At 39.2% G+C, this 26983-nt stretch overlaps 1 protein-coding gene across 2 annotated transcripts in view; it reads left to right on the top strand.

Annotated features, from left to right (window-relative positions):
* The window catches only part of LOC124404142, a 65551-nt gene extending 48603 nt beyond the window's left edge, over positions 1-16948 (top strand). The window contains exons 5-10 of one of the 2 annotated variants that reach the window (XM_046878040.1): positions 6565-6803; positions 12043-12174; positions 12298-12405; positions 14281-14541; positions 14910-15168; positions 15956-16948. In XM_046878040.1, the coding sequence (XP_046733996.1) occupies positions 6565-6803; positions 12043-12174; positions 12298-12405; positions 14281-14541; positions 14910-15168; positions 15956-16935 (1979 nt within the window). In that variant the 3' untranslated portion in view covers positions 16936-16948. Of the gene's footprint in view, positions 1-6564; positions 6804-12042; positions 12175-12297; positions 12406-14280; positions 14542-14909; positions 15169-15925 lie in introns of both variants that reach the window. The other variant, XM_046878039.1, reaches the window with a different exon arrangement.
* Positions 16949-26983: the final 10035 nt, after the last annotated feature.

Raw genomic sequence — 26983 nt, 5'->3', positions numbered from 1 at the left:
GACTGAAATCGGCTGAAAGAAATCGGTTGAACCTTAGACCTCATGGTATCGTTGATATTTCGAAACCATTTCTGAACATTCGATCTCACTCCGCTTGGTTAAGCTTTAGGAAGAAGATGAAGAAGAATATTGGTGAACTGTTTCATAAGTTTACAAAAGTAGTACTTTTCCAGAAAATATCTGTCCATTAAAAATCAATGAAAGCGTTCAATTTATCATTTTTGGAAAATGTCGGCTGAAAAATAGTGGCACTTTTTTTTGCAGCTCAAATCACATCATAGAATTCTATTATTGTATACGAAAAATATAAAAACATGCTTCAAATGACTGGGAACTTAAAAAAATAGCTATTTAACCCATAGAAAATGGCTCGTTAGCTGAAAATTGATTCACTAAAAACATTAAAACAACCTGGAAGAAATTTTCACTCGAATTACGTGACGTGTTAAAATTTAAAATCTGGGAATAACCGAGTCTCAACGTGTCATGGCGATTATTATAAACAAATAATGAATAAACAGAGAGAACTGAGAAAGAAGAGAAGAAAATAAAAATAAAAAATAAAAAATGAAAAGCCTACGATGCGCGTAGACGCGACGTCTGGGCGCCGATCTCCCGGTGCTCGCCTCCTACTGATCTCGATCCAGAGCCACTTGAAGCTTGAACGTGAAAAAAAACCAGTCAGGAGTCTTTCACAGAGCCGAGGTGATGCTGGTGGCAAGAAGCTGCTCCAAGAAGGATAAAAATCACGCCATGCTAGGAAACTTAGCGCGAATCGCTGCAGGGGCATGCCGAGTTTGAACGTGACAAGTCACCCTTAGGCTTCGCACCGGGGTCAAAATGACCCCGCGGCATCTTCACCGAGAATGCAATGTGGAAACTATTCAAAATGATCTGATTTGATCCAGGATAGATAAGGAAATATCGTCAAAATCGTTAAGTTAGGCTTTTTCGAAAAATTCAATCTCTCTCTTTTAAAAATATTGAAAATTCAGTGAGTTATGATTTCTTGAGTAGAATGATCAATTTTCCGGTATTTTCTTGTTCTGTTAATAAAAGCTTAACCTTTTTCATGTAGAAAACTTTATTTTGTTAAAAATAACAAATTTACCTTGAAATATCAGAGTTGAAAAGTACTTTAAAATTTCCTAAAATTACTTGAATCGACACATCCATACTACTTCTACGCAATGATTTTGACGTGGGGTCTCTACGGACCCCGATGCAGGGGAGAAAATTAATTTATTTCATCGCGTCGATATGGCGAGAGGTGAGATCGCAGAATGTTGTTCTTCAGAATGATTCAGAGCATGGATAGAAGAAGAGGAGATACAACTGCAGCGGCAGGTTGTTCGCTCGTAGATCGTAGATCTCTTCCTCCGGTTTCCGACCGACTTCCTGAATGTTGTTGCCGATAGGCGCCGGCGCCATCTAGTCATTTTCATTTTGTCTCCAGTTATTTATAGCTGCGGTTTATAAGAGATGGACTTATAATTGCCGAGTAATCAAAGAACCGCCATGAAGTTGTAAGGATACTGAGTTACAAGCTTCGCTAATTGGAAAATACTTGTGGTATCGGGACTGGGTGTTGGCTGGCTTGGAGTATCATGACTTCGCACAGTCTATGACCTGAGACCACAACAATGCGCCATGGGCTTGATACTGACGTCATTGACACTGCAGGCTTAAATTGACTTCAAAGTTTTTCCTCATTTTTTCATTCTTACTTTAAAGAGTTTCGATTTATGCGTGTAATATACATGTAGAATCACACATGGTTGACCTTGACCGAAAGGCAATTCAGCTAAAGATTTATAATCTGTGAAGAAATGTATATATATACACATTGTAGACGTATATCTTCACATTGAAGACATAAATTACTTTCCTCTGACTCAGTATGTATGTATGCATTATTAATGACACGTTCATATCCGCCATTAAACAAACCTCCGAAGATGATGAGGCGCGGTTTTTTCCTTTTTTCATTCTTTAGAGTATCATGGCTTCTCTTACGGTTGTAATAATATTTTGCAAAACGACATTGTACCGTTCAGAGCGCACGGAATTTCTTCTTTTTTTTTGATTTCCTTTCTTCTGGTTTTCTTTCTGCGTGCAGGTTCGCCGATTGACGTAGGTAGGTGAAAGAGATTTTACCTACTGCCCATCATCGCCCATCGACAATGATAATGACAAGCATGTCAGCTTATCTCGATGAACGTCAGCCTTTTGTCTTTGACATTATTCCGAGACACGTACGTTGCATTGATTTGTATGCTGGGAGGAATTTTTTTGCAAACGCTTCGGTGTCTGAACTCTATAAGGTGTCAATAACACCGAGCAGCTGGGATACTTACTGCTCCGTTACTCGTCCACGTCTTCTCTCTACGATTTATCTCTATTTCTATAACGGAGGAAGATGCGAATACATCGCTGGCTGCAAACTATTAGCACATTTCCTCAGACTTCCGGTCGTAAAATATGAACTGAAAAATTTCTTAGAATTCAGGTTTTTTTTTTTTTTTTTACTTTTTCTGAGGTTGAGGTTCGTGACCCAATTAATTGTATTTAAATGAAGAATTTGTCACAAATTAGAATTTTTGCATATGAATAAAGAAAAATTTCTCTTCTCTTAATTTAAAAAGAATTCAGTTTTGCACCAAATTTTCATTGCGTTTGTTCTTGTACTACAAGACTGTTTATGAAATGACGAATATTAATAAGGAACCCGAGTAGTTCATTAACGAGTATAACAAACCATTTCGCAATACGTTTGGACAGTCTCGAAAATGATTAAAATTTACGAATGCTCGGCACACTTGACGGCCGTCGAAGGGCTTCGCTAAGGTTGCAATCAAAGGGAAATCCTTCGACGATTGAGCACGAAAAGCAGACAACCTCGCACGACACTGTGACGTGTATTTCTTATCTCGTCGGGTATATCATAGATTGTGCAATTTTTTTTTTATTCGGGACAAGTTACGTCGGAGCGAAACGAGACGTCGTCATTGCGATATTATTGCACTTTATTTTAAATCGAGCGTACATGGCGTCTCGCATATTTATATGTATGCAAACTAAAAAATGTCTGCAATATCGCGTCGTCGTGTGTAAGAAATTTGAAACTTCTATCAAATATCGTTATTCTAGAAACTAATTAATAATTGCACAAGAAGAAACTTGACATTTGAGCTCTAAGTTCTTTCCAACGATGACTGGTGCGAAATTTTTTTGCTCGAGTCATTACACAAATAAAGTTGTTTCGAAATCAATCCTCCGGCAGCATTGTACCTTATTGTTGTTCTCTGTTAAACCGAAGACGTAGTCGAGTGCTTGTCTACATATATACATACAAACCCGTGATTTGCATTGACGCAGATTTCTCCATATAATTTTTCAAAGCTGAAGTGGATTAATTTCATGGCTGTGCTTCCTGTTGCCGATATTATTACAGATACTTGTGTCCGAGTGCAGTTTCCGAGTATTTCAGGTTCTCGGTAAAGCCTCGCAAGAAGAATTCACTGCCGCACCTTGACTTCAGCAAACCTGGGATTTTCCCCCCTCCACGTTCCCCCCCCTTGTACCGTCTTTTGTGCAAAGAAATTTTCAATAGATTTCCAAGACTCGTTTGCTACACCGTCATGGTCAACGGTACAGGACGACAATCGCATATCCTTACCTGCCGGTCAAACCTGTAGGTACCTGACTAAACTTTGTCACTGGACTCGAGTCGAAGGTCTTGTCGGGCGGAAGAAAGTCGGCATTATTTAATAGGGAGGAAATATTTCAAAGTCGAAAATTTTGACTTCTGATGACAGTTTAAAAATCAAGAGAATTGAACAATATCTTTTTTTTTTGTTACCAACAATGGTAAAACGTAGAGTTTTTTCAATTTCACCTTCGTGGAAGTTGTACGTTAAGTGAGCGAAAATTTTCAAGGACTTGAAAAGATTGCCAATCGATGTATTGCGGATAAACGAAACTGCGGAAATGTCTTTCCTTGACTCAGTTGACCGTTGCATGATTTTTATATACTGTTACGAAAAGTGTACCTACAACGTATCTCGTCGCAATCGAATCTTTGGACAGTCTCTCACTTTCTACAAGATAATTTTATCACAGTGTTAACCATAGAAAAATTTTTAATTAGACTAATTAACCGGCGCATCTTGTTACGGTGATTTTTCACCGCTGCTAGAACGGTGTGTCACCGTCATCGTTTCCAAGTCCATAAGAAGGCAGATTTAAATGCTTGATCTAGTTTCTTGCAGACTTAGTGCTCGATTCATTGGTACACGCGAATAGAACTTCGACGTTCTATTTTTACTCCGTCGGTTTGCATTATCGCGACTTTTTACAAGCAATTTTTGTGGTTCCGAATACTTTTTATCGTGATATGAAAAACATAGCGTTGTGGAAATTGTCTAATTTTTAAATCGGATGTTCTCAAGAGTTCGCGTTAAAAATTGCAAAAACTATGAAATTACATCACGGTTATTATTAATTCCTATTCACGCGTATAGTGGATTCACCAAACAAGTTAGCGATTATAAATATCCATGCAAAGAAGCAACAAGTCTACGAGTGTTTTTCCTAGAAATGTACAATCGTTTTTTTTTCTCATTTTATTTCAATCAGTTCCAGTCTACCAGCAACGTGACGAAGATTGCTTAAACGCATTCATGAGTGATAAATAAATACTTCTCAAGAGAATTTGGCAAATTGCTATCGCAAAAATTACCTGAAACGCGTCGTGGCGCTAAAATATATGAAAATATATAAAACGTCGATGGATACCGGATGTATAATTTTGGTTCTCACGTCTGTGGATAAACGTCTGAAATTTCTTGGAACACACACATGAGCCGGTGTAATGAGTTTCAGAAACTAATTACTTCAGAAAGTAATTAATGAATGACGCTTAAATTATTAAATATAATTACACAATTCTTTAAATTCCATTTTAAAATTGCCAGAGTTTCAGGCCAAAGTCCGAAGGTTCGTTTATGCAAATTTTTTACTTCTTCTTCTTTATCTCCGATCCACGAGTATCTCAAGTCTATCGTTTGATAGATGTCAAATATATTCATCGACGACGTTGCGATTGTTGTACATAGACGCGGCCGGGCAAATGAAAAACATAATAATTACGAGTGGAGTAACAATAAAGTGGGTAATTACAGAAATGATGGAGGTACCTACAGACACACAGTATACATTCGTCGTTCGTCTTCCACACCTGAATAACAACGTCGCGTGCAGTCGTATATCGAACGAGCAATGCCACAGCAAGTACGAATCGGCATCCAACATGTGGATGCTTTAGGGTGTCTGCATAACATGGTGTGCTAGAGCTTTTCGTTTTTTAGAATTGGATAGAAATCAAGAGTAATTTATGCGCAACGAGGAAACCGTCGCAGTGCCGCATGTAATGTATGAAGTTAGCATAAATTCAGTAACTTTCTAAAAGAGGCCCAGAAAGGCTCCTCCACGTGTTAGACGTGAACTCAGTTAAAGTTAACCGTCTAGTCTAGACGACGAATAACCTGCACAGATGATGTTTCTTACTGGGTACACTAATTAAAAGTCAAAAGCCAATAGTTGTCTTCGGAAGAATATCCTGATATCGTTTTGTTTATTGTTAAGTTCTACGGTATTACAGGCTAAGTCTAGAAGAGATGGATCATTGACTGCAAATCGAGTATCGTTGTAGTATCAGTATTCCGGAAGCGAAACTTTGTCACTATTTTCGTGAACGATATTGTATTCGATTATACTGATAATTCGGTGAAAATTTTCTCAGTCTGTTTTCTTTTTGCTTTTGAAGTAGTGGAAAAAGCAGAGAACTCGGGACTGAGTTGAATATAGAAAGAACTAAGTAGTCAGTAATTTACGGTATTTGTTATTAGACGGTAAAAGACCTTTCGTAATCAAGTTCTCGTCCACATTCTCTCAAATATTATGCATCAGAGGTGTAAAACGCATCCATTTTGTTCTCAATTTGTCGGAAAAACGAGCCACCGTAAATAATCGTCTTCACTTGAAACGATATACATACGTGATAGACGATGAAACAGTCAAGACTTTCTTTGGATTATTCGGTATTATTAACTCAATCATATCGCGTCTTAATAATTATATTTTTACGGCAAGGGCATTGAGAAGTTCACTTTTTGTGGCAGTTTTCGTTCGGTAAAGTGACGTTTTATACGGCATCGAACAAAGTTGCGGAATAAAGTCTTTATTCCGCAGTTTTGATGCGCAGTTCGAAGTGCGCATCCCAAACTACCGAATAAAGTAGCTTCGTCGAACAGATCGCGACATAACCTCACTCTTCGTTTTGCTTTTCATTGCCCATAGCGTAAAAAATATTGTATGTCGCATGCCCGTAAACCGTTTTTTGGCTCGGATAATTTCAGTATTCGCTTCCGGCTCGCCTTCAGCTCGTCCTGAAATCTTTATCCTTGCCAAAAAAAAAAAACAGGCGGTTTACAGGCATGCCACATAAATAGCTAAACCACGATGCGTCCTGTATTGAAGATATTTTTTGCAATTGGTTTCCAGGTCTGATGATGGAATCGGAGAAAAAGATATTCGAAATGATGAACAAGAAGGCAGCGATGTCGAAGTACTGGATGCCCCTCGTCTGGGCGACCAACATCATCAACAGAGCCCGGAAAGAGGCTCTTATCACCAGCGATCAGGTCGTCCAAACTCTCCTCGTCGAGCTTAGTGACATTCGTAAGCGTCTGGGAGCCCTGATTGGTTACGACACGGTCTGCGTGCCGCTGGTTTACACTCAGGTGAGCATCTTCCTCAGGTAAACTGGGTAGAATGTAATCAATAATATTGCATCAGAGACTAAATGGAAAATCAATTTTTCACAATAATTACATCACAAGTACGACTCATAAATCGTTCTACCTTTACGATTAGCAAAAAAGAAAAGCAAAAACCTGCTTTAGCGATGAGGTGAAATATAGGAACGGCTTGTATCCACCTTAATTGCACAACTTCACGTCGTAGTTTGCATAGCTCAGAAGCGATTCTGCACTTGGGAATCTACATGCCGTTACGTCATTCGCAGCACGGCTTTGAATACTGATAACACAAGCCTCTTGCGTCTTTGGGAGAAAGAAAAATATTGTGAAAATATGATGAGGATGAACTTGGAGAGGCCGTTTCAGGCAACGAATAACAGCTTAGCTTTGTTTCTGAGAGAACTTACGCGGAAGAAGTTATCTCAGCCATTTAAATGTTCGCATTCAGCATCGTGCAAAAGAGCTTCCTTTAATCCTCGTGATATATCCGTTCCTATTTCACTCTCGTCTCACCTTCTGAAATGTCGATTCAATTAGAGATACTCCAAGCCTTTCCAACCAACCCATCAACGATGATGAAAGTGATGAATAATCGGAAGACGTGTGGTCGAGCTGTTAATCTCCGCGCGTGAACATGTGAAGATAATATTAATGCTTCCTAAGATTCGTGGTAATGGGTGCCTGTACCGAAAAAATTCCTCAGTGTCAGCGGCATGCTTAATCCTCAATGGATGGATTAACAACGTCAATTGATATGCCGATGAAAGCTATTAGAAGACGGATGAGGAGGAACAGGTTCCTCACGATAAATGATGTCTCATGAATTTTCATGTCTGATGAATTTTCTTCGAATTCTATTCTTGGGAACATGGCGACGACAACCCTTCGACGATATCGTTTCGTACACGGAAACAACATCTTCGTATCACCTTCTACAAGTGCGCAGTAACGGGTAGACATGAATTAAAATTAAGCCTTGTACTGAGAACACGAGTTTCAGCCGAAGACTCTTAGGTCCCGGAAAGACATATTTTGCATTTCTAATTATCTGCACCGTAACACAATGCGCATTACGCAATCTAATTGCTCATCAAGCGGACTTGCCTTGTATTACAGAAATCTTTTAATTAACCGCGGTTCTGCCGTTGTTTTCTCACTGTAGCTTACGCGAAATCGGTGTTTCTCATTCGTTAGACTGTCTTCGGGTTCTGTAGTCCAGTCGAAATAGGTCTGAATTAAAAATATTCCGGATGCAGCTGTATTTTTGAGATGCAAGACTTTTCGACAAAGTCCTTTTTGAGTAAACAGTAAAATTTTACGTTTTTTGTGTTTTGCTATCGCGTAGAGCGGAAAATTCTGCATCGAATTATGTCCTTGTATGTCGGAAACGGAGTCCGATTAACAAATTAAGAAAAAATAAATTCCTACTTATCGACGGAATCTCGGGAATTTTGATGAAATAATTTCTTTTTTTTTTTAAATTTGTTAATCTGACTCCATTTCCGACACACGAGGACATAATTCGACGTAGAATTTTCCGCTCTACACGATGCTCAAGTAATTTTTCATCCATCGATCGCAGATTTTCAGGAAAACTCAAAAAACCTCAACTTTCACTGTTTTCTCGAAATGCCAGCTTAAATCCAGCTCAAAAATGACTTCAGATTTGAGTTCCTGTGGGTTAAGGACCCCAATACACAAAAAATATCTTTAATCCAGACTTATTTTGACCGAACTACTCACAGCGGTCCTCCACTCCTTTAATTCCACCTGTTCCTTAACCGTCGAATCTCTTAACCGCCATTTACCACCTCGTGGCAAATTTACAAAGTGTTTACACGAGCTTGTAGCGACATGCTGACCGCGTACGCGACCGGCTTGTCGAGTGTGTAGTCCGGGGTCTTGGATCCACCCGCAGGAAGTCACGCGCACCTCCTAGAGGCGCGTGATCGTGTCGCCCTGGTACATGCCGCGGCTTCCTCACGACGTCTTAGAGGCTTCGGTCAAACCCTACGGGAGTCTCCGAACACGATGCCAAGGATTCCGTGCGGTCCTCAAGTTCGTTGGCTCGGTGTCAAAGTCGCTCGTAAAAATAGCAAAAGGACGGATTGAGAGACGAGGAGAAACACAGAGAGAGAGAGAGAGAGAGAGAGGCAGCACACAGTCCTAGACTGTTTTGAGAAAATTGTCATTTTTAGATTGTTTAAATAGTCCAGTAGTTTTGATACTGGAGCCACTGATCGAGGCTGGCTTCATTTTTTTCGTACACCTTGGTTAGCCTTTGGTGTTACGTCAAATAATCCGCCCCATAATGGTTCGTTGTAATATTTCTACCAGTTCGTTTGCGAAAAATGGCCTTCGATGTTTGTCGGGGTATTAATGCGATCCAGAAGGATCGCGAAGGTCCTTCCCTGATTCTAAGGCTGTGATACATGATGTCTTGAATTAATGATAAATTTATTACGTTACGTATAGAAAGCCGTACGCTGTAAATTCATTCGCCAATTTAACAGACGCTTATTCACCGTCGATTATGATACAGGAAGTGCGTCGGTGAAAATTTGGAAATTTTTTTTTTTATGGAAACAAGTGATGCGTTGATTGTATCGTTGAATTAAAAATCAACCGAGGGAATTACCTATTCGATCAGCTCGAGAATGAACTGCTTTAAAAATTTCACTTCATCAAACTCTGCAAAAACAATTTGTAATTGGCTTCTGATGGACGAGGGACAGTCGTCTATTCCACAAGTCGATCGTAGTCAAACTCATTTCGTACTACCGAGTTGTGAACTCTTTGCTAACAATTGATTTTTTGCTGCATCAATGACGACGCCGACGACGACGACGACGACGACGATGATGATGATGATCCAGGATATATCCGAGATGAGACTTCTGATTGAATCGATTCACAGACGTGCCCGATAAATCTTTTGTCCGGCATGTGAGGAGGTCTTCCATTTTACTACCCATCGGTCCGACGATATCGCGTCTGTCGAAACTGGCCTTTTCCCATAAATCACTTCGCTTCAACCATGGATTGGTCTAAACTTCGCAACGCGACTTAGAAGGCACCAGTAGCTGTACGTGTCTATGGCTTCCCGAACTCCAAATATAGAATTCAAACGGCTAATTGACTTCGTGGCTTTACCATTGTAGAAGCTTTGTTGATGATAATCGCGATGGGAATGATTCGAGCTTGAAGTTCAGGGCAGTTCAATCGCACGTCTGTACAGCTTTTTGCGTCACGATGACGGTTAAGCCTCATGGTTTTGACAAATTTAAGGCGTGAAGACGAAACGAGCTTCTTCGACACGACGAAAATAGCGGAGAGGAAAAATCGTGATGACATGTACGTCCATTTTACTGGCTTCTTGGAACCCTGGAGTATTTCGCGTTCAGCAAACTTTGACGTGTCCGCCATTCTTGAGCCTTGAGACTTACCGAGAACATCTTACGCTAATGACCGAACCTCGTCGTCTTTCATGCATGCAAAGTTTACACACTCGATAAATCAATAAGAAAATTAGCCACGTCATCGTGAATTGAAGATAGCGATTATTACGAGTACTCGCAATGAAAACTGCGGCATTTCCATAAAAGATTTGACTTCCTGGTCGCATCTTCAGGGTGGAACAAACCAATTCTATCACGTATTTTCAAATTCCGAAACGAACTCATTGCTACATGGAAACTTTGGCTTCTTAACGGTCCTATAAACATTCACCCAAAATCAATTCTCGGGACAGTCAATCGAGATGAAAAATTATTTGTTTGTCATTTGCGAAAAGCGGTTTAATTTTACGTGGCCATTAAAGCTAGGCTAAGCTTGGCATTACCAAGGACTTGACACGTGTTCCTCCTAAGTAACTATACTTACTCGCTCAATGAACGATCTTAACGGGAGCATAGCGATTTCCTGTTAAGATTCGACTCAATGTTCGATGTCTGATTATAAGGTGGCAACAATAATCTACCGGTTTCTGGTGCCCTTGGGCACCGCCTCGATACTCTCGGGTCCTTGATACACGTAATTAAATCTATAGAGAAACATATGTCGAACAGTTATACGTCCGACAAGTAAGTCAGGTGATCTCTAGGCTCCCGAATAGCATTTGGATCTCAGCAAGTGTAACATTTTTTTACGTACCTACGCTTCGAGTCCCGAGTCATGGAACATTCCGATCCGAAATTCCCCCACGATTTCTGAAGCCTATCAGAAATCCGATCGAGACGCAATTCGTATAATACCTTGAGGCGTCCAACCAGCGCTATGAGAGTTTTCTCGCCATTTTTCAATATTTCAATTAAGAACGCTTTGTTTTCTTCTTATCGTTTCTCGGAACGATTATACCGCACGTTCAATGGATATAATTGGCTCTTTCAGCTCGGCAAATGATTATATAATGCTTGCGCAAAACTTTCCGTAAAAATCAATCAATCGCTGCGAATTGATCGAACAAATATTCGTTCGATCGGTAAACACGAGGTGAATTATTAGAAGTTATATACAGATTCAGTTTGGCGTCGCGTGATGATACTGTAATGTTATTGTGGTAGATATAGTATCAGATATATGTATACGCTCGTCGTAAAAGGTCAAGGGAATTCTATCAATGCCTTCACACTTTAATCGGAAGGACTTTAACCTCGCGTGGTCAAACTCTATTTGAATTTAATTATCCACGATCACGTGGTACTCTATATATTGATCTTCACACATGTGCGGTATTGAGTATAGCGTGTTATTATAATATGCACAAAGGTCTCCTGGACGAAACCAGAAGTCAATTAATGGCCGAGTGTCCGTGTCGGTCAATATACTTCGCGGTCCATTTAACCTCCGCAATTGTCGTCCAGTTGCAGTAGCGTTAAAAATTTATACCAGATTTAATTTTCGATCGATCCTATCTTCAGGCGTAACTGATTTAGAAATGGGATCTATAAAGTATATTCAATGAAAAAGGAAAACAGTAAAATTTTGTTTACAAATGCGATTGTATCTAATATAATTACAAAAGTACCTTTTCTTTCTTATTTAATTTTTAAACGAAACTCGAAATACCAAGTTGCTTTTCAATTTCTGTGTTAAATTTTACTGGCACAATGGAAAAATTGTTGATTTTTACATTAAAAACGACGCAATAGCTTATCCATAATTTTTTTTTCTTTCTTACCCTGGTTACGGTTGATAATGATTACATTTTTTTCGTTTACAGGTGGTTACTCTCTCGCTGTACGCGTACTTTTTCGCGGCGCTTCTGGGTCGTCAGTTTATACCAAGAGCCGAAGGAAGCGTTGGAAAATACGAAGAGCCTGACATGTACTTTCCGTTCTTCACCGCTTTGCAGGTATGTTGCAAAATTGAAACTGGAACTTTTGTAGAGATTCATGAAACTTGTATTAGAAAGAAGGAAAAAAAAGACTGTTTAACGTATTTGAAAAATATAACAATTTCAAAACCATATCCACAGTTTTGCTTCTACGTGGGATGGCTGAAAGTTGCCGAAGTCCTGATAAATCCTTTCGGCGAGGACGATGACGACATCGAGCTGAATTGGCTAATAGATCGACACATCAAGGTATAAACCACTTAATTTTTTTCGTTCTCATAGTAGGAGAAAAAAAATCGGTTCGACTCTAGACGTACGTTGATAGAATCCAAATTTATGACACGTAGAAAACGGGGCAAGCGCATTTCATAACCGGAAGTGGCAATGGCCAATTCTTAATTGGCAATTGGTAATTGGCGAGCAGTGCTCGATCGCTTCCTCGGCATAGGAAGTAACGATTCACTTCGGCCATCTTACACTTTATGCGTCGCAATTTGTATAATACAATACTCGCTGCGAATACTGTGCGGGTATAATTGTAAGGCTATATAGGTGTATTCATGACGATGGATGTACATACGTATCGTAGACACAATTTGCAACTAAACACGCGACGAGGATAAAACACACTTGTACTTACATCGCATTATAATTAATGGCCGAAAGATCAGGCGATCATAGGTGTTCACGTGTGTAATAGACAATCGGGAAATAATTATGCTGATTCGACTTATAAACATTGCTTTTTTCCCTCCCCCCCTGGTCAAGTGATTTTTTTTCTTCTTCTTCTTCAGCCTCTTCTCGCGTTTAATCTTCCACACATGCATATTATGCTGATAGAAAGGAAACGCACAATCACGATTGTGTCCTTCACTTCCGGTGACCTTGACAGCGATCTTTCATCTCGGTATCTCAAGCGCAAACACGTTATGTCCATATGGCAAACAACATGCCGTCGTCGTCGGACGGTATTAGCAGGAGCCAATATTTTCGAAGTATAAATCAACCGGCGGTGAAGCGTGGAATTATAATATACGAAGAAGGAATGTTAAAAATATGTTAAACAAGGAAGCGATAGAGTATAATGAAGAATTTTTTTATCCATGCAATATTTTGCCGAGTTGCGTTCAAAAACTCGGTAGATCTGACGTCATCTATCCCACGTTGACTCCTGCGTCAACAGCAGATAAATTTAACGGGTGTAATTGTGTGACAGGATACAGGCACTGGTTTGACCAGAAATCGATATGGTCAACTTGTAATTATATAATTTATCAACTTGTATCAGCTTAGCGTCTTCGTTTCGCACGCGACTGAATTTATTTCTTATACCTTCTCTTAAAAAAATTAGCATTGTAATCGACGAAAAAAACCTCGCGAAATCAGGAATTACTTCAGGTTACACGATTTACACGATATTTCATAAAGAAAGAAAAAGAATTAACAGATTTTTTAAATTACCAAACTGTTCTCACGATCATTATAAAACTATTTGTAGTATGTTAATTTTGACTAGTGGCGCTGATACAGAGATTCAGTATCAAATGTCATTTACTTTCAGGATAAAAGGAAAAGAAATGATTTTTTTTTTATACCCATGAGACAGTAAAAGAATAAAATGTTATTCACATAATCAAAAGCTTTGCTGAATGTCTCGTTGAACCGAAATGAGAATCAGGAAACCTGAATTTAATCACAAAACTGCTCGTCAAACCGTTCGTGTCTGTTTCAAAATAACATTACCCTCGATTTTTGATGTTCAATCAGTCGAAAACTGTAATACTTAATTGATCGAAACAATTTAGCGATTAAGTAAAATTTTGAGACACTAAAAATTCCATGAATCGCGAGCCTAAGACGCAACTGTACCGAGTATAATTCGTCATCAGTCATTGATTCTAAACAAAAAAAGAAAGAAAAAATGATTATTGATATCGTCTTGGTACAGAAATCCAAAGAGCAAAAAGTGTGTACCGAGAGTTAGGAAGAAAAGAACAAGCGCAAATGAGGGTCCAGACTCTAGAGTTTCTCAATTTTTTAAGGACTCACAATCAGCCGAAGTGAAAACGGCGGTGAAAACGATTTCATGATCAACGTGCTAATGGTAACACCTAATTTTTCCAGGCGGGGTACATGATAGTGGACGAGATGCACGAGGAGCATCCGGAGCTTTTGAAGGACCAATATTGGGACGACGTCGTGCCGAAGGACCTGCCTTACACAGTGGCAAGTGAGCAGTACAGGCGAGAGGAGCCGAAGGGTTCGGCGGAGCTTTACAAGATTAAGGAGAGCGACGCCCTTTACGCTAACGTACTCCTGGGTACGCACGTGCACAACCATAGTCAGCACCGCAAAAGCGCCCAGGACGAAGTCTTCGCCGACTACGTGAGTACAGAAATTCGTGTATCGAAGTGCACGCAGGATATCGGACAGGCCCGAGACTAGATGGCAAAATTCCTTAAATTGGACCCAAAAGTAAAGAGTTATTCGAATCTGCTCGATCAAAGTTCAAGGATAACGACATTCTTCGCTGGCTCGACACGCACCAACGGATGAGTTTCATTTTTAACAGACCAAAGATCAACTCGTTATTCAAACTCGAATCGTCGAAGGAGAAACGCAGTTTTAGACTAGTCGAAAACCATTTTAGAGTCCTTTTATTGCGTACACCGTTTCTGTGTATCCCAGGACAGCACGTTGGATGTAATTTTATGTTTCTTTGTCTGAGCCCGATCGTTTTATTATCGACACAGGAAAGCGTCGACACGCCACTCGTTGAGAGGAGAAAAAATTGGCTTCAGCGTCAAATAACGAGGATGGGGTCCGTGAGAAGCTCTTCGACGACGTACAGCAGCGGAGGTGGCTTCTTTTCCCGCAACAGACACAACAGCGTTTACAGTAGTCCAGAGGCTGGCGGCCTCCCGCAGGCCACCAACCCCAACCAGAAGATGTCCTTGTACGACCGTTTCGTAGGTCGGAAAAGCGTCCGGAGTCAACGTATGGGACGTCAAGGTAAAAGCACTTTTCCTTATCAGGGTCGAAACTTCCGTGATGAATCTTCTCTTCTTAGTGTTCTTCTCTCTAGAGTTGTGGCTTTAGTTTTGTCCGTTGAAGTATACCTTTGATGTTTTAGGTGTATGATTTTTATGTCATTCATGCAGGAGGCGCTGCAACGAAATTTTGGAATTCAGTATAAATAAACCAGGATTTGACATTCTACCATAGCTTTAGTCTGATGAAATTTCGGTGACATCCGATCTCTCCAAGTTCTTTGGAGGTTAATTAACACTCTAATGATGAAACGTATAGCTGAGTTCGATATTAGACTATAAATGACTTTACGAAATTGAAGAAGATATCTTAAAAAATATTTTCAAACACTTAGAATGCAGGTTCTTTCAAACTAGTTTAATTAAGCATCGACTTCTTATAATTTGGGTAAAAATAACTCGACGTACCTAATTCGAAAAGTCGAGTGACTTGAACGCCTATGTCGACCTCGGAACATTTCGAACGCCTTCACTTGCGATTGCGCGATTGAACATGATTTCAAATCTATTCGGACTCTCGATTTTAACTTGACTCCAGGAATGGCTGGGTATACGAAATACCTGATGTCTAAAAATCCATTAATGTACACTTGAATTGATTTGATACCTTCTCAGATTTCTTCGACTTCAAACCGCAATTCCGTTCTGATACTAAAAAAGCTTAAAAAAAAAAAAGCAAAAAAAAAAAAAAAAAAACGCGGAATAATTTGCAATTTCAGGAACGCTGACGAAATTGAACTCGATTCCAGTTTCCCTGAAAAACCGTCCGCGTATCCCGACGCCCGACGTGACGAAAGAAGTGGTGGACAGAGAGCAGCGTCTCGCTCTGTCGGCGAGCAATGCTGCCAACATTGGCGCCGGAGTGGTAGGAGTGATGCACCAGCTTCCGGCGAACGGTCACTACCCAGCGGACCTTCCGGTGGTCCAGGTGGTCTTGTCACCTATCCAGGAATCGGAGGGGAGTCCGAAGGGCGGTGGCGGGAAGCCGGGAACGGCTGCGCTGGCGCAGGCAGTTCTTTCGCCGACGTTGACGAGCGCCGGTCTGGTGACGCCGGTCGCCCTGACGCCGGTGACGGTGAGTCAGCTGACGCAGCTGGGCTTCGTCACGACGACGTCGTCGTCGCCGACGTTCCGCGTCGCGCAGCAACCGGGAGGCGTGCAGGCAACTTTGACGGAGGTGAACTCGAGCGAGGAGGAATCGGGGAGCAGCAGAAGCGGCAGCATCGCCGGTCGTGAGGATCGGTCGACGCCTTTAATCGGCGAGCGGCGCTGCAGTCCGACGGCGAGTCACGGAAGCTCTCCGGCTTTCGACTGCTTTACCGACCGATCGCCGATCCTGATGAGTCCGGAGAAACTGAGCGGTTACATCGTCACCGACGTCGTCGACGGACGTGGAAGACGATCGGCTTCGCTTCCTGGTCCCCCCGTACCCCAGCCGAGAGAGGATCGCAGCATGTCCTTGCCTCATTCACCCGGCATGCGTCATCACCCCTACGCCACTCAGGTTAGCCCCGTTGCTGCGGATCGGCTACTTCCTGTTCAGCCGGAGATACGTCATCGCGCCGGAAGCTTCAGCAGGGATCCACCGAAACCGCCACCGGAATTGCCGAGGAAAATTAGCACAGCTTCGAACCCCAACAACTCGTCGAGCTCCAATGGTAACAATTCTTCCAACCAGAACGGTAACGCTCAGGTTCCCGGTAGCAAGAGAGGCGAGGTCTACGTTTGATATACTATATGTATACATATATAGTATATATGTATATTATACGCAAGTGTATATGAGGACCGTTCAGTCGGTAATTTAGATGATAAGTTATTAAATTATTGACAGACTTTTTGTAATTATTATTTTCACTATTTTTTTTTTTTTTTTTTTTTTTTTTGTCTTGATATTACAATTATACTTGAGGGACGAATCTTTCCGCGTAAGATTATGCGACGGACGGTGGAATTTATACATTCAATATCGATCACGTTTTAGCTCTGTGTAAATATCGAAATCGTAATTTATATATTATGTGTAATATGTTGTGTAACGCGTGATCGGTATGAACTGCTTTATGTGTTGTTTTTTTATTTTCATTTATCGTCTTTCGATTCGTCCCAAATCATTTAGTCGGCTATACTTTCTGACTATGGACAGTATTATCGCAATCTGCGATATACGTTCATATAGGTATACATATACATATACATATATATGTAACTATTATATGTATATGGATTAGAACGTGCAGCGCGTGCAACGACGTCATGATATTATTATGTGATATGAATTTTATAGTTGTATTGTACATATATATATGTATATGTATATGTATACACTGTTGATTACACATAAATATATATATATATATATATATGAATATATCACATATACACGGATATTATTATACATAGTTTTATGTATCTTGTAACATTGTCATTGCATATGTGCAACAAATATCGTGCTCAATAACGCTAGCTCATGTCAGGCTCGCGAATCTAATCAACTGGTATATATATATATATATAGGTATGTATATTGTAAGTATGCGGAAATGCATGAAATACAATTCATGGCTAGACGTGCAGTCGATTTGTAGAGTTTGATACTTTATTTGTAAATATTTTCTAAGACCGGTATCAAACGACGAAAAAAAAAGACAAAGTATATAGTTTCTCGACAATTTGCCATATGTATATGTATATATTTATTGTATATCAACTCGAAGTATATGCACTATATTAACGATTTCAGTGCAACGCGATTAGTTTCACGGAAATTTTTGAAATCACGATATTTCATAGGGGAAATTGTTCGCCAAAGCACGCCGATTTTCGAGGGACAATTAATTATCAAAGACGGTGAAATTCAAAGGCATGTGACTCAAAGATATCTGTCGAAAGAATATTACAACAAATTTCTGCTAGTTACATTCCAGTAATGTATAATACCTTGTATTCAAACATAATTTTCAACTGACAATAAAACTCGAAAAATTCAAAATCAATATCTCGGTTTATAATATTGTATAAGTCAAACGAATTATCAGTTGAGTATACAATTTATAATGTAAATATTCAGGATGAATATGGAGCTAGGCCTGATATGTAATAGAAAATAACAGTGAATTTGTTTCCTGTTCTGTATAATGATTATTATAGTGAAAATCAGAGCGTTTGTAGAAAGAACACACACACATATATATATATATACATATTTGCAATTTATTATTACACTATTACTACCGTTATTATTATTATTATTATTATTGTTGTTGTTATTATTATTATTACCATTACTATTAATATTATCATTATCGTTATTGCGCAATTATGTATATACATGTATTTTCACTCAACCAGTATATAGGTATATATAAAATTATAAGCGCTGACAGCTCGATATTGATTATTATGTTATACCGTGCAGTATAGACACAATTATTAAGTATCAAATCGTTAAAAATATAGTGATTGAAATATATAGTGTATAGAGTTTAAGGTATACGGAGAACATAGATGAATTTAATTATTGCAGTCATAATTGTTATTAATATAATTATAACTATTCTGTCAGATCAATGATTACGCGAGTCGATGCTAAGCGATTATTGTAGAAGCCCGTTTGATTTCCATATAATATTTTTACAAGAGGGGTAAAGAGAAAAAAAAAAAAAGAAAAAAAAAACACCACCACAAAAGAGAAAAGTGGAATATAATTATATTTAAAATGGCTGAAAGGGAAAAATAAAAGTAGAGACTTTCCCTGCTTGCAAAACTGACGGATTATAAATGAATTGTACATACATAGGTATTATAAAATGACCAAGGAGAAAAGGAAAGGAGTGCAGCTGCTCTGCTTGTATTCTGCGTTTTTTTTTTTAAAACATCAATTATCGTTAAGGTAAACACACCGATTATTTAATTGTTGTTAATATCCAAGGAAACATATCCGCTAGAGGCTTACTGTAACTTTACATATATATGTACGTGCACACACATGCTTGCATCTACATATTATAAGCGACGGAGTCTCTAATTCTAGTTATCTATTTAACCGATACCCTATACTCGCGTAATGCCTGGGTACTTGTATATATTACACAATAGATAAATTTTACATACGATGTGTAGTATGAGAATAATTTAGTAAAGCCTGTATAACATAATGATTCGACGGTGCGTTGCGGAATACGCACGTAACGAGCAATCTTCATTTATGAGTAATATGTTATTTTTGTTACTATTATTATTATTATTATTATTATCATCGTTTCAATTATTATTAATTTTTTGTCTTGTCTTTAGTCCAATATACGTTTCAACATAAATGAAGTGCTGCTCACCCTCGAATTGTAACGAAGATAAATAGATTATTACCGATATACCATAAAATATGATTAGTAAATAAATAAATAAATAAATAAATAAATGATATATTTGCGAGAGATTCTTTGACAAAATTTAGACGCTCTTAATGCCCATGATTATGTGTGCTCTTTAATCGACGACAAATATTATTCCAGGAATAATACTAGGAATTGTTTACGTTATACCCTATAGATTATTATATGCCTACCTGTATTTGAATAAATATTTGAAAAATATGCTACGTCTATTTTTACCCATTTCATATTGTTGACTTCCGGGTAATTATCACGATTTACCTTTACATTTGTCACTCTATTCATTAAACTCAATGGTATAAAATGATTACGTTCGGTTTATCGATTTGTTTACGGTACACGTCGGTACCTGGAAGAGTGAGATGAATACAAGGTGCATAGCAGAAAAATCAAGTGATTGTAAACACCGGGTGACCTACGGATTAAGCGTCGCGTTTGGTTTATTGTTAGAGCCAGATGAGCTCACAATATCAAGTCAGTATTGCGTCGAACGCTACGCGAGCAAGGTGTAAGTGTTATCGGATAGTTATGTGCTAAGTGTACCAGATAAGTGTTGACCCTGTCCCAATTATTCACCTTTTTTTGTTGCAGCTGTTTGATTTTTGGATCTAAAATTGCGAAAAAAATAAATTTGCAGTGTCTAACTCTTTGGAGAAATTCACAATTTGCGCCACGCCGTTAATTTGCAATTTTGGAAAGTAGAAGTTTCATTAATTGGGTGTAAACGAGGTGTCAATAACCGGTAGACTCACTTTAGATGCGTAATTACGCGTACAGTGTCGTGTTGTGAAAGTGTCGATTGAGGCGATTTGCTTAGTGAAGATAACTTGTCGAATATGGATGAGAGCGAGTTTTTGCTGGATATGAGATTCGCGGCTGGCCTCCTGGGGACTCGATGCTTGACACGCTGGGAAACTGGTATGATGGAATTTTATATACATTTTTGACTGTGCAATAAACATAGATAAAGTGACTTTGCCCTTATTTGAATGACTAGGACGACTAAGTAAGGAAACGTAATGGAGATATGTATCATTGTGCAATTTTAGGACGACTCTTAAGGAGTTGGCATCACTAAACGTTAGCATTATACTTCTTTTTTGTCGTTTACTAAGTTTTAGTGAATCCTAAAATTGCAAAGTAACGATTTTTGCTGAACGTGCATCGTTGCGGTAATTTTACTAACTTCGATCTTGTATATTGTTGATCTAAGTCATTGGTATACTCTTGACGTTATTGAAGTTAGAGAAATTCTTCATTCACTCATATTTAGCAAGCTGAAAGATAATCTGACGAGAGAAAACATTTTCGTGTTAAATTTACTTTGAATGATTAAAAAAACTTGAGACTAATGGGGAAATGGATGCAACTAATATTATGTCGTTGCTACTGAAATAAAACTGCAATTTTTGCGACTCTTCACTCGACTAATATATCATATTTTCCGAAATGATTATTGATTCTATTCAACCCTCGTCGAGCTAGTTGTGCATTTAATCGGTAAAACTTTTCAATCAACGAGTAAAATCTTACAGAAAATTTAATAAAAATATCGATATGCAAAAGAGATTATAGTTTTGTGCTAAAAAATGTTTTTCCTAAGAATTTATAATTTATCAGCGATCTTCTGAATATCGATATGTTGTTGCTCAGTCATGTAATTTTGCTTTTGCACAATAGAGTTTCAATTGATGGCACAATTACAGGAGATGATGCTTAAACCAAACGAAAATATTTTATTGAAAATATTGAAGTCAGGAAATGTTTTCAAACAAGAATTATTATTTTAAATAACAATTACTTATTGTCTGATCACTCACTGTTTTATCTACACAGTAATGATTTCCATAAAAACCATGCAGATCGCGCTGCAGGTCATTTTTCCATTCCTCCAAACTTTGTTATCGACGGATCAAAACCGGCGATCGTCGACCTCCGCTAGTCAGGCTTACAAAATGCTTCGGCCTAATTAATTTCTAATAAAATTTTTTTTTTTAATAACTGATCATCAATTCATAGATAATGTTAAATTCTCGTAAGAAAAAAAAATTGAGGGGAACGAATTCACACCCAAGTTGAGTTTTTTCCACGAGGGAAGGCTCACGAAACCTTTACGATTGGTATTTTTTTAAACAATTGTTCAAAGTGAAGGGACGACAAATTTGATGCCAGGATACTGTGAAAAGTATAAATAAATTGATAGATCATGATCTGAAATATGTAGTTTCTCGATCCTATTGTAGTAAAATCTTAATTGTGGTGTTGTTATTTTTTTTTTTTTTTTCAATAACATACACGTGGCTTAAAAACTGCAATTTTTGTCTCAGTAAAAAAATCAATGCATCAAATATTCAAATAATTTTCATAGATTCGTTAATTTGCGTTTTCACAGAAATCCGTAAAAATCTCCGTGAAATCGATGTTAAAAACTGCGAAATCGTCGAAAAGTTATGGAAATCTGTCGGGAGTTTTGTACAAACTTGATATAAATTTTTTTTCATTTTCAAAAACTGAAATGGATTTGAATTGCGAACAGCTGTCATAAATCATAAATCCCGGGTGTCTAAATTCGTTAAAATTTCTGACAGTTTCCGAGAAGAATTTCCTCCAGCGAATGCATAAATTAAACGCAGATTTAGTGGCTCAATACCAACAACTTATTCTCGAACGATTCATTTTAATAATGCCGGCACGAAAAATGTCAGGTAATTAGGCTCACCTGTCGTACACCGTAGGAGGATTAAGGCGTCGGGATTCGGATTTATTAAGATCTGAACCGTTCGGGTCCTGGTCCAGCGGTCTGGGCTGCAGAGTGAAGCCGCAGGCCACGCCCAGGCCTTTTTTTAACGGAGGTATAGGATGTCTGTCGCCACCCCGTAGGACACCTCTTAATTCCAGAAATTATCGAGGCTAGACCCTTGTTGCGAGATAAGTTTGATCCCTCGGTCAAACAAATAGGCAGACACCATCCGTGCAGCGTTTCATCTCGAATATGTATGAGCCAGCTGTTAATAAACCGGACTGATACCGATCTCAACCGATCTATCGATCTAGCCACCCAACGACGACGACGACGATCCGCCCCGAAAACTCTGTAATTCGATATCGACTACGATATCTGAAACAGAGCAGTCCAGTGTTCCTTACATTCAAATTTCTCGTGCTCTTTTTTTCTATGAACTATCAGTAAGCAGAGCTTTTTTGTGTTATAAGACACGACTGTGGAATCGCATTTTTTTAAAACGCCAGATGCCGATATTGTAATAGTTAAAAAATTCGTAACACGCTTTTTCTCTAATATTTTTTCAACAGCTGTTCCATATGCGACATTACGCATCGTTTGCACTATCCTTTCGGTAAGAAATCATGTAAATACAACATTTGTCAAATGGTAAAACGCTCGTTATATCGTATGATGCGTTAGTATGTTAGGAGCTTGAAAAGTTCCGTCGAACTTCATTTATTCAAAATTCAATTTCCCTCCAGAATTTCTCACCTTCTTATATTACATTATATATTTTTCAAATTTTCAACGATATTTGTAGAACATTTACACCAAATTAAGTAAAATTATTCTCAGCGTAATAATAAAGTGGAACGCTTTACAGATTAGCCACTACAACATGCTTACAATACAGCTCTGCACGTTAAATGACAGAAGTTGATATTATACTCAGATTATAAAGCATGTTTCGAAAGTATGGTTTAAATGCATTTAAATATTATAGCGGGCCCCCGAAGTAGTGCAAATTTGGACAGTTAAAAATCATTCAGATCCAACCTCGCAAAAAACCACTTAGTGGAATTTGATAACAATTTCAGGGTAAATGAAAGCTGTGCACAGTCGAAAGTGGTAACGTCCCTAAAAAACTGACCGCTCACTTTCAGTATCCTCAATAACTGCTGCAACTATAATTGACAGCTCGATATTTCGAATTGCGGCGTGCGAAGACTGAAATAGCTATATTGTCAGACAGCGAACTGCATGGTGAAATGCTGTGGTTTCCATTCTTATTCCATATATATATATATATACATATACATATGAACGAAGCGAATCCCACCCGCTGCGTCGGTTCGATGCAGTTTCACTTTCGATCGTTCCTGTAGATCATGTGAATGAAGTTATCCATGGATTAAGGAGGTTGCGTGAAGGGGGGGGGGGGGGGGGGGGCACGTGACCCCGCGCGAATTAGACGAGCGATTTTCGCAATGCGCAGCCGCAGACGCTGATGCGCGCGATTCTGCGCAATGCGTCGTTACGCGATATATATGATTGATTGCACAGGGGAATCGACGGTTGGTTTATTCCTGGCCGGCACTGACAATGAAACGCGCGCGCTTATCAGTAACAGCATGCCTTTGCACTCAGCACCCCCCTCCTCTACGTCATCGCTTATAGATATACCTACACACGATGTGCGGAGTCGTCATCGATCAGCAAAAAGACGGCTGCCTCACGCTTCGACTCGTATGTATATGGGTATAAATCCGAGTTCTCGTTCTTATCCCGTTTCTTGCACCTTCGATTTCTTTCATCCGAGGGCCTCGAGAAAGGTGACGGAAACACGTGCTTTGATCACTTATATTTTGCGACGAGGCTACTGTTTAATGGTGCACACGAGTACGACAGGGCATACCAAATTCGACGTTTTAGCGTGTCGTGGTACACAAGTGTTCATACTTTTATACACCTTTTTGGATTTAGAAAACCATCCAAAGCCAAAAGGGCGTACAATTTTTTTGTTTTCATTCCCAATTTTTTCGTAGACATATCTTCGAACTAAGTATTGAAAAAAAAAAAAAAAAAAATTTAAGCCAAACTGGTGTACAATTTTTTTTTTAATACTAAGCTTGAAAATAAGTCTATGGAAGTTTGATATATGTATAATATTTGAAGGGTGCGGGTAAATATTTTAACAAGTAACTTATACACAAATCGAGCACACTCTCTATACCCCCATTATTATAAGCACAGACGCGGAGGTGTCTCGTAGAAAGTTGCACGGTGCTCTGCACACTTTGAGTTCTGACCTTACCTAACAGCGAAGCAAGGCAAACACGTTCACATGCAACATATCCATGCACACCCACACCTAATACCGTGGCTAATGCAGATCATGTAGATCAATATCCCGACCGAACGGGATGTGTGTTGAACACTTTATATCTGCGGACGGACATTCGGTAGCGCGGTTTAAAAGGATTCTGGAGTCGATTACGCGGACGGTTTGTTAACTTGCGTAAGGCATGAACTATATTAAGAGAGCCCCCAGAAACGTTCTGCTGTTGCTGCTGTAGCTCAAGAGGGGGGCGAATCAACTGAACCGTGACTACCGATGAGGAGTTCCGACGTGTCGTGGGCTGCTCGGAAGGTTAGAGCACGGGTTCGACGCTCTTCGAACCAGTCCGAGGCAGCCTTAGGAGGTTCGTAGCTACGTACGTTGTGGTTTGTAGGCGTGGGAATCGCGGAAACTGCAGCATCGCAATTCAACGACGAGGAGCTACGCGTTCCGTCGATAAGTTAGAGATCTGTAGAGAAACTTGATTCGACTAGGAGTTGCCAAAAAATTCGAATCGCGAGAATATCGGGTACAAGTCAGAACCATTTAGTGGGCGGTTATTGAGTGGTCAATACTGTATTTTCTCGTCATCGCAACATTGTAGATCCGTTTCTTCGGTTTACTGCATATCTTTTCAATCAAACATAACCTTAATGTGACTTTTTCGCTGCATCAACATCGAATTATGGCAATAATTGTATGATAAAATACAATACAACTGCAAAACTATATAATTCGGTTGTAGTAAAAAAAAAAAGAATCGTGGTAACCAAATATGGAAATTTCTCTGAGTTTGACTTCCGTAAATATGCGCGTGAAAAGGAGGAAAATAGAATGTCGAGGTCTTTTTCCTGCGGGCAATATTTGTGTCCGGTTGATAATGAATTGGGCATAAATTTCTTTCAACGTTTACTCACACATATCATGGGTCCGCGTATCGCTCTCTTCGAGATCTCAGAGTCTAGTTTCGATAAAATCTTGACCCCTTGAGACTGCTTGGGTGGGCCGAGACTCCCTCGGTAACGTCGTCGACGATTCTTTTTCTTCGGTGAAGGTCCTTTCCTCCAGACTTGCACGCGTGTATTCACGTATGCACTATTTCACGTCCCACGCATCGTCAAGTTTTCATTTTCAGCTCACTTCACTGCACGCTCTGCGAGCCTCTCGATTCGATGATGATGTTCAAAGAATGGATGTACAACACATGTTATACCTGAAGATAGGTAGGAAGCCTAACTCGATGCATCGATTAATCCATTATAGGGTGGGAAAAAATAATGGTACCTTTTGATTTCGTAGCGTGACATTTTGCTGTCTCCACTGATGTCACGTGAGCAGGCAATAAAAAAATCCGCAACCAAAGGGAATTAAAAACTTGCTCTGCACTTAAGTGAAATAATAATTTTCCGAGGTCAGTGTAATAAGCTGCTGGTACAGTAATGAAATATAATGCCCCCTGAGAGTGCGGGATACCCCGTTTTAGAAAGTACCTCTCAAGTTGAGGAATTGGTATGGAAATACTGCTGCAGCACCGCGGTGTAAGGAGTCACGTTATTTTACGTTTCTCATGGAATTGGAAACAGCGAACCCCCAGGGAATACCTGAGTGATTTAAGTCGGAGCTGTGTACATAAGTTATCATGTATGTGTATGTATATAGGCAAATCGAAAGTCGGTTCAATAATTTTTACCACGCTACAGGATAGATACGGGGAGACCTGCATGTTTCGAGTACCTGTAACGATCGATGCAAAGTTCACAATCTGTTGAACTTATACACAAAGTGAGAAGTCTGAGTTCGCTGTAGAAACCCTTTAAAAAAAATTAGATCACTCAACAAATTGTTTGCACAATTGTTACAGGGTGTCTAATTTAAAATTCGCGACTTGTCGTTATTTGCAAAGGTTTACCGAGCATAAACGCTACATAGTAAAAAAGACAGTGATCAGGATCGTCCTTGAACGTTGCGGTGGTGCGTGAGAGCAACTTCGAGGTTGGATCGAAGGAGCAGATAAGAATGGCCGGCGGCGATGATAGATAACGAAATGAAAAATAAAGGACTACGTATAGCAGATTTGATCGAGAATTCTATTGACGTTAGAAAAACAGTGGGTATTATCTAAAATACTCGCTGTCCACGTGCAGGTTATTTATTAACACCTTATCACTTATCATCGCCAAAAGCAATCCGGACATGATACGTTTTAATAAAAATTTTTTACTTTTTCCTAAAAAAATTTCAGTTACGAACGTTTGACTTGATGAGAATCGATTATACATTCAATTATTCCTGCGACGATTAAATAACTTTGATCCTGGTT

This window comes from Diprion similis, chromosome 3 (genome assembly GCF_021155765.1).
Source record: "Diprion similis isolate iyDipSimi1 chromosome 3, iyDipSimi1.1, whole genome shotgun sequence".
Lineage (NCBI taxonomy): Eukaryota > Metazoa > Arthropoda > Insecta > Hymenoptera > Diprionidae > Diprion > Diprion similis.
This window is presented reverse-complemented; position numbering and strand designations above follow the sequence as displayed.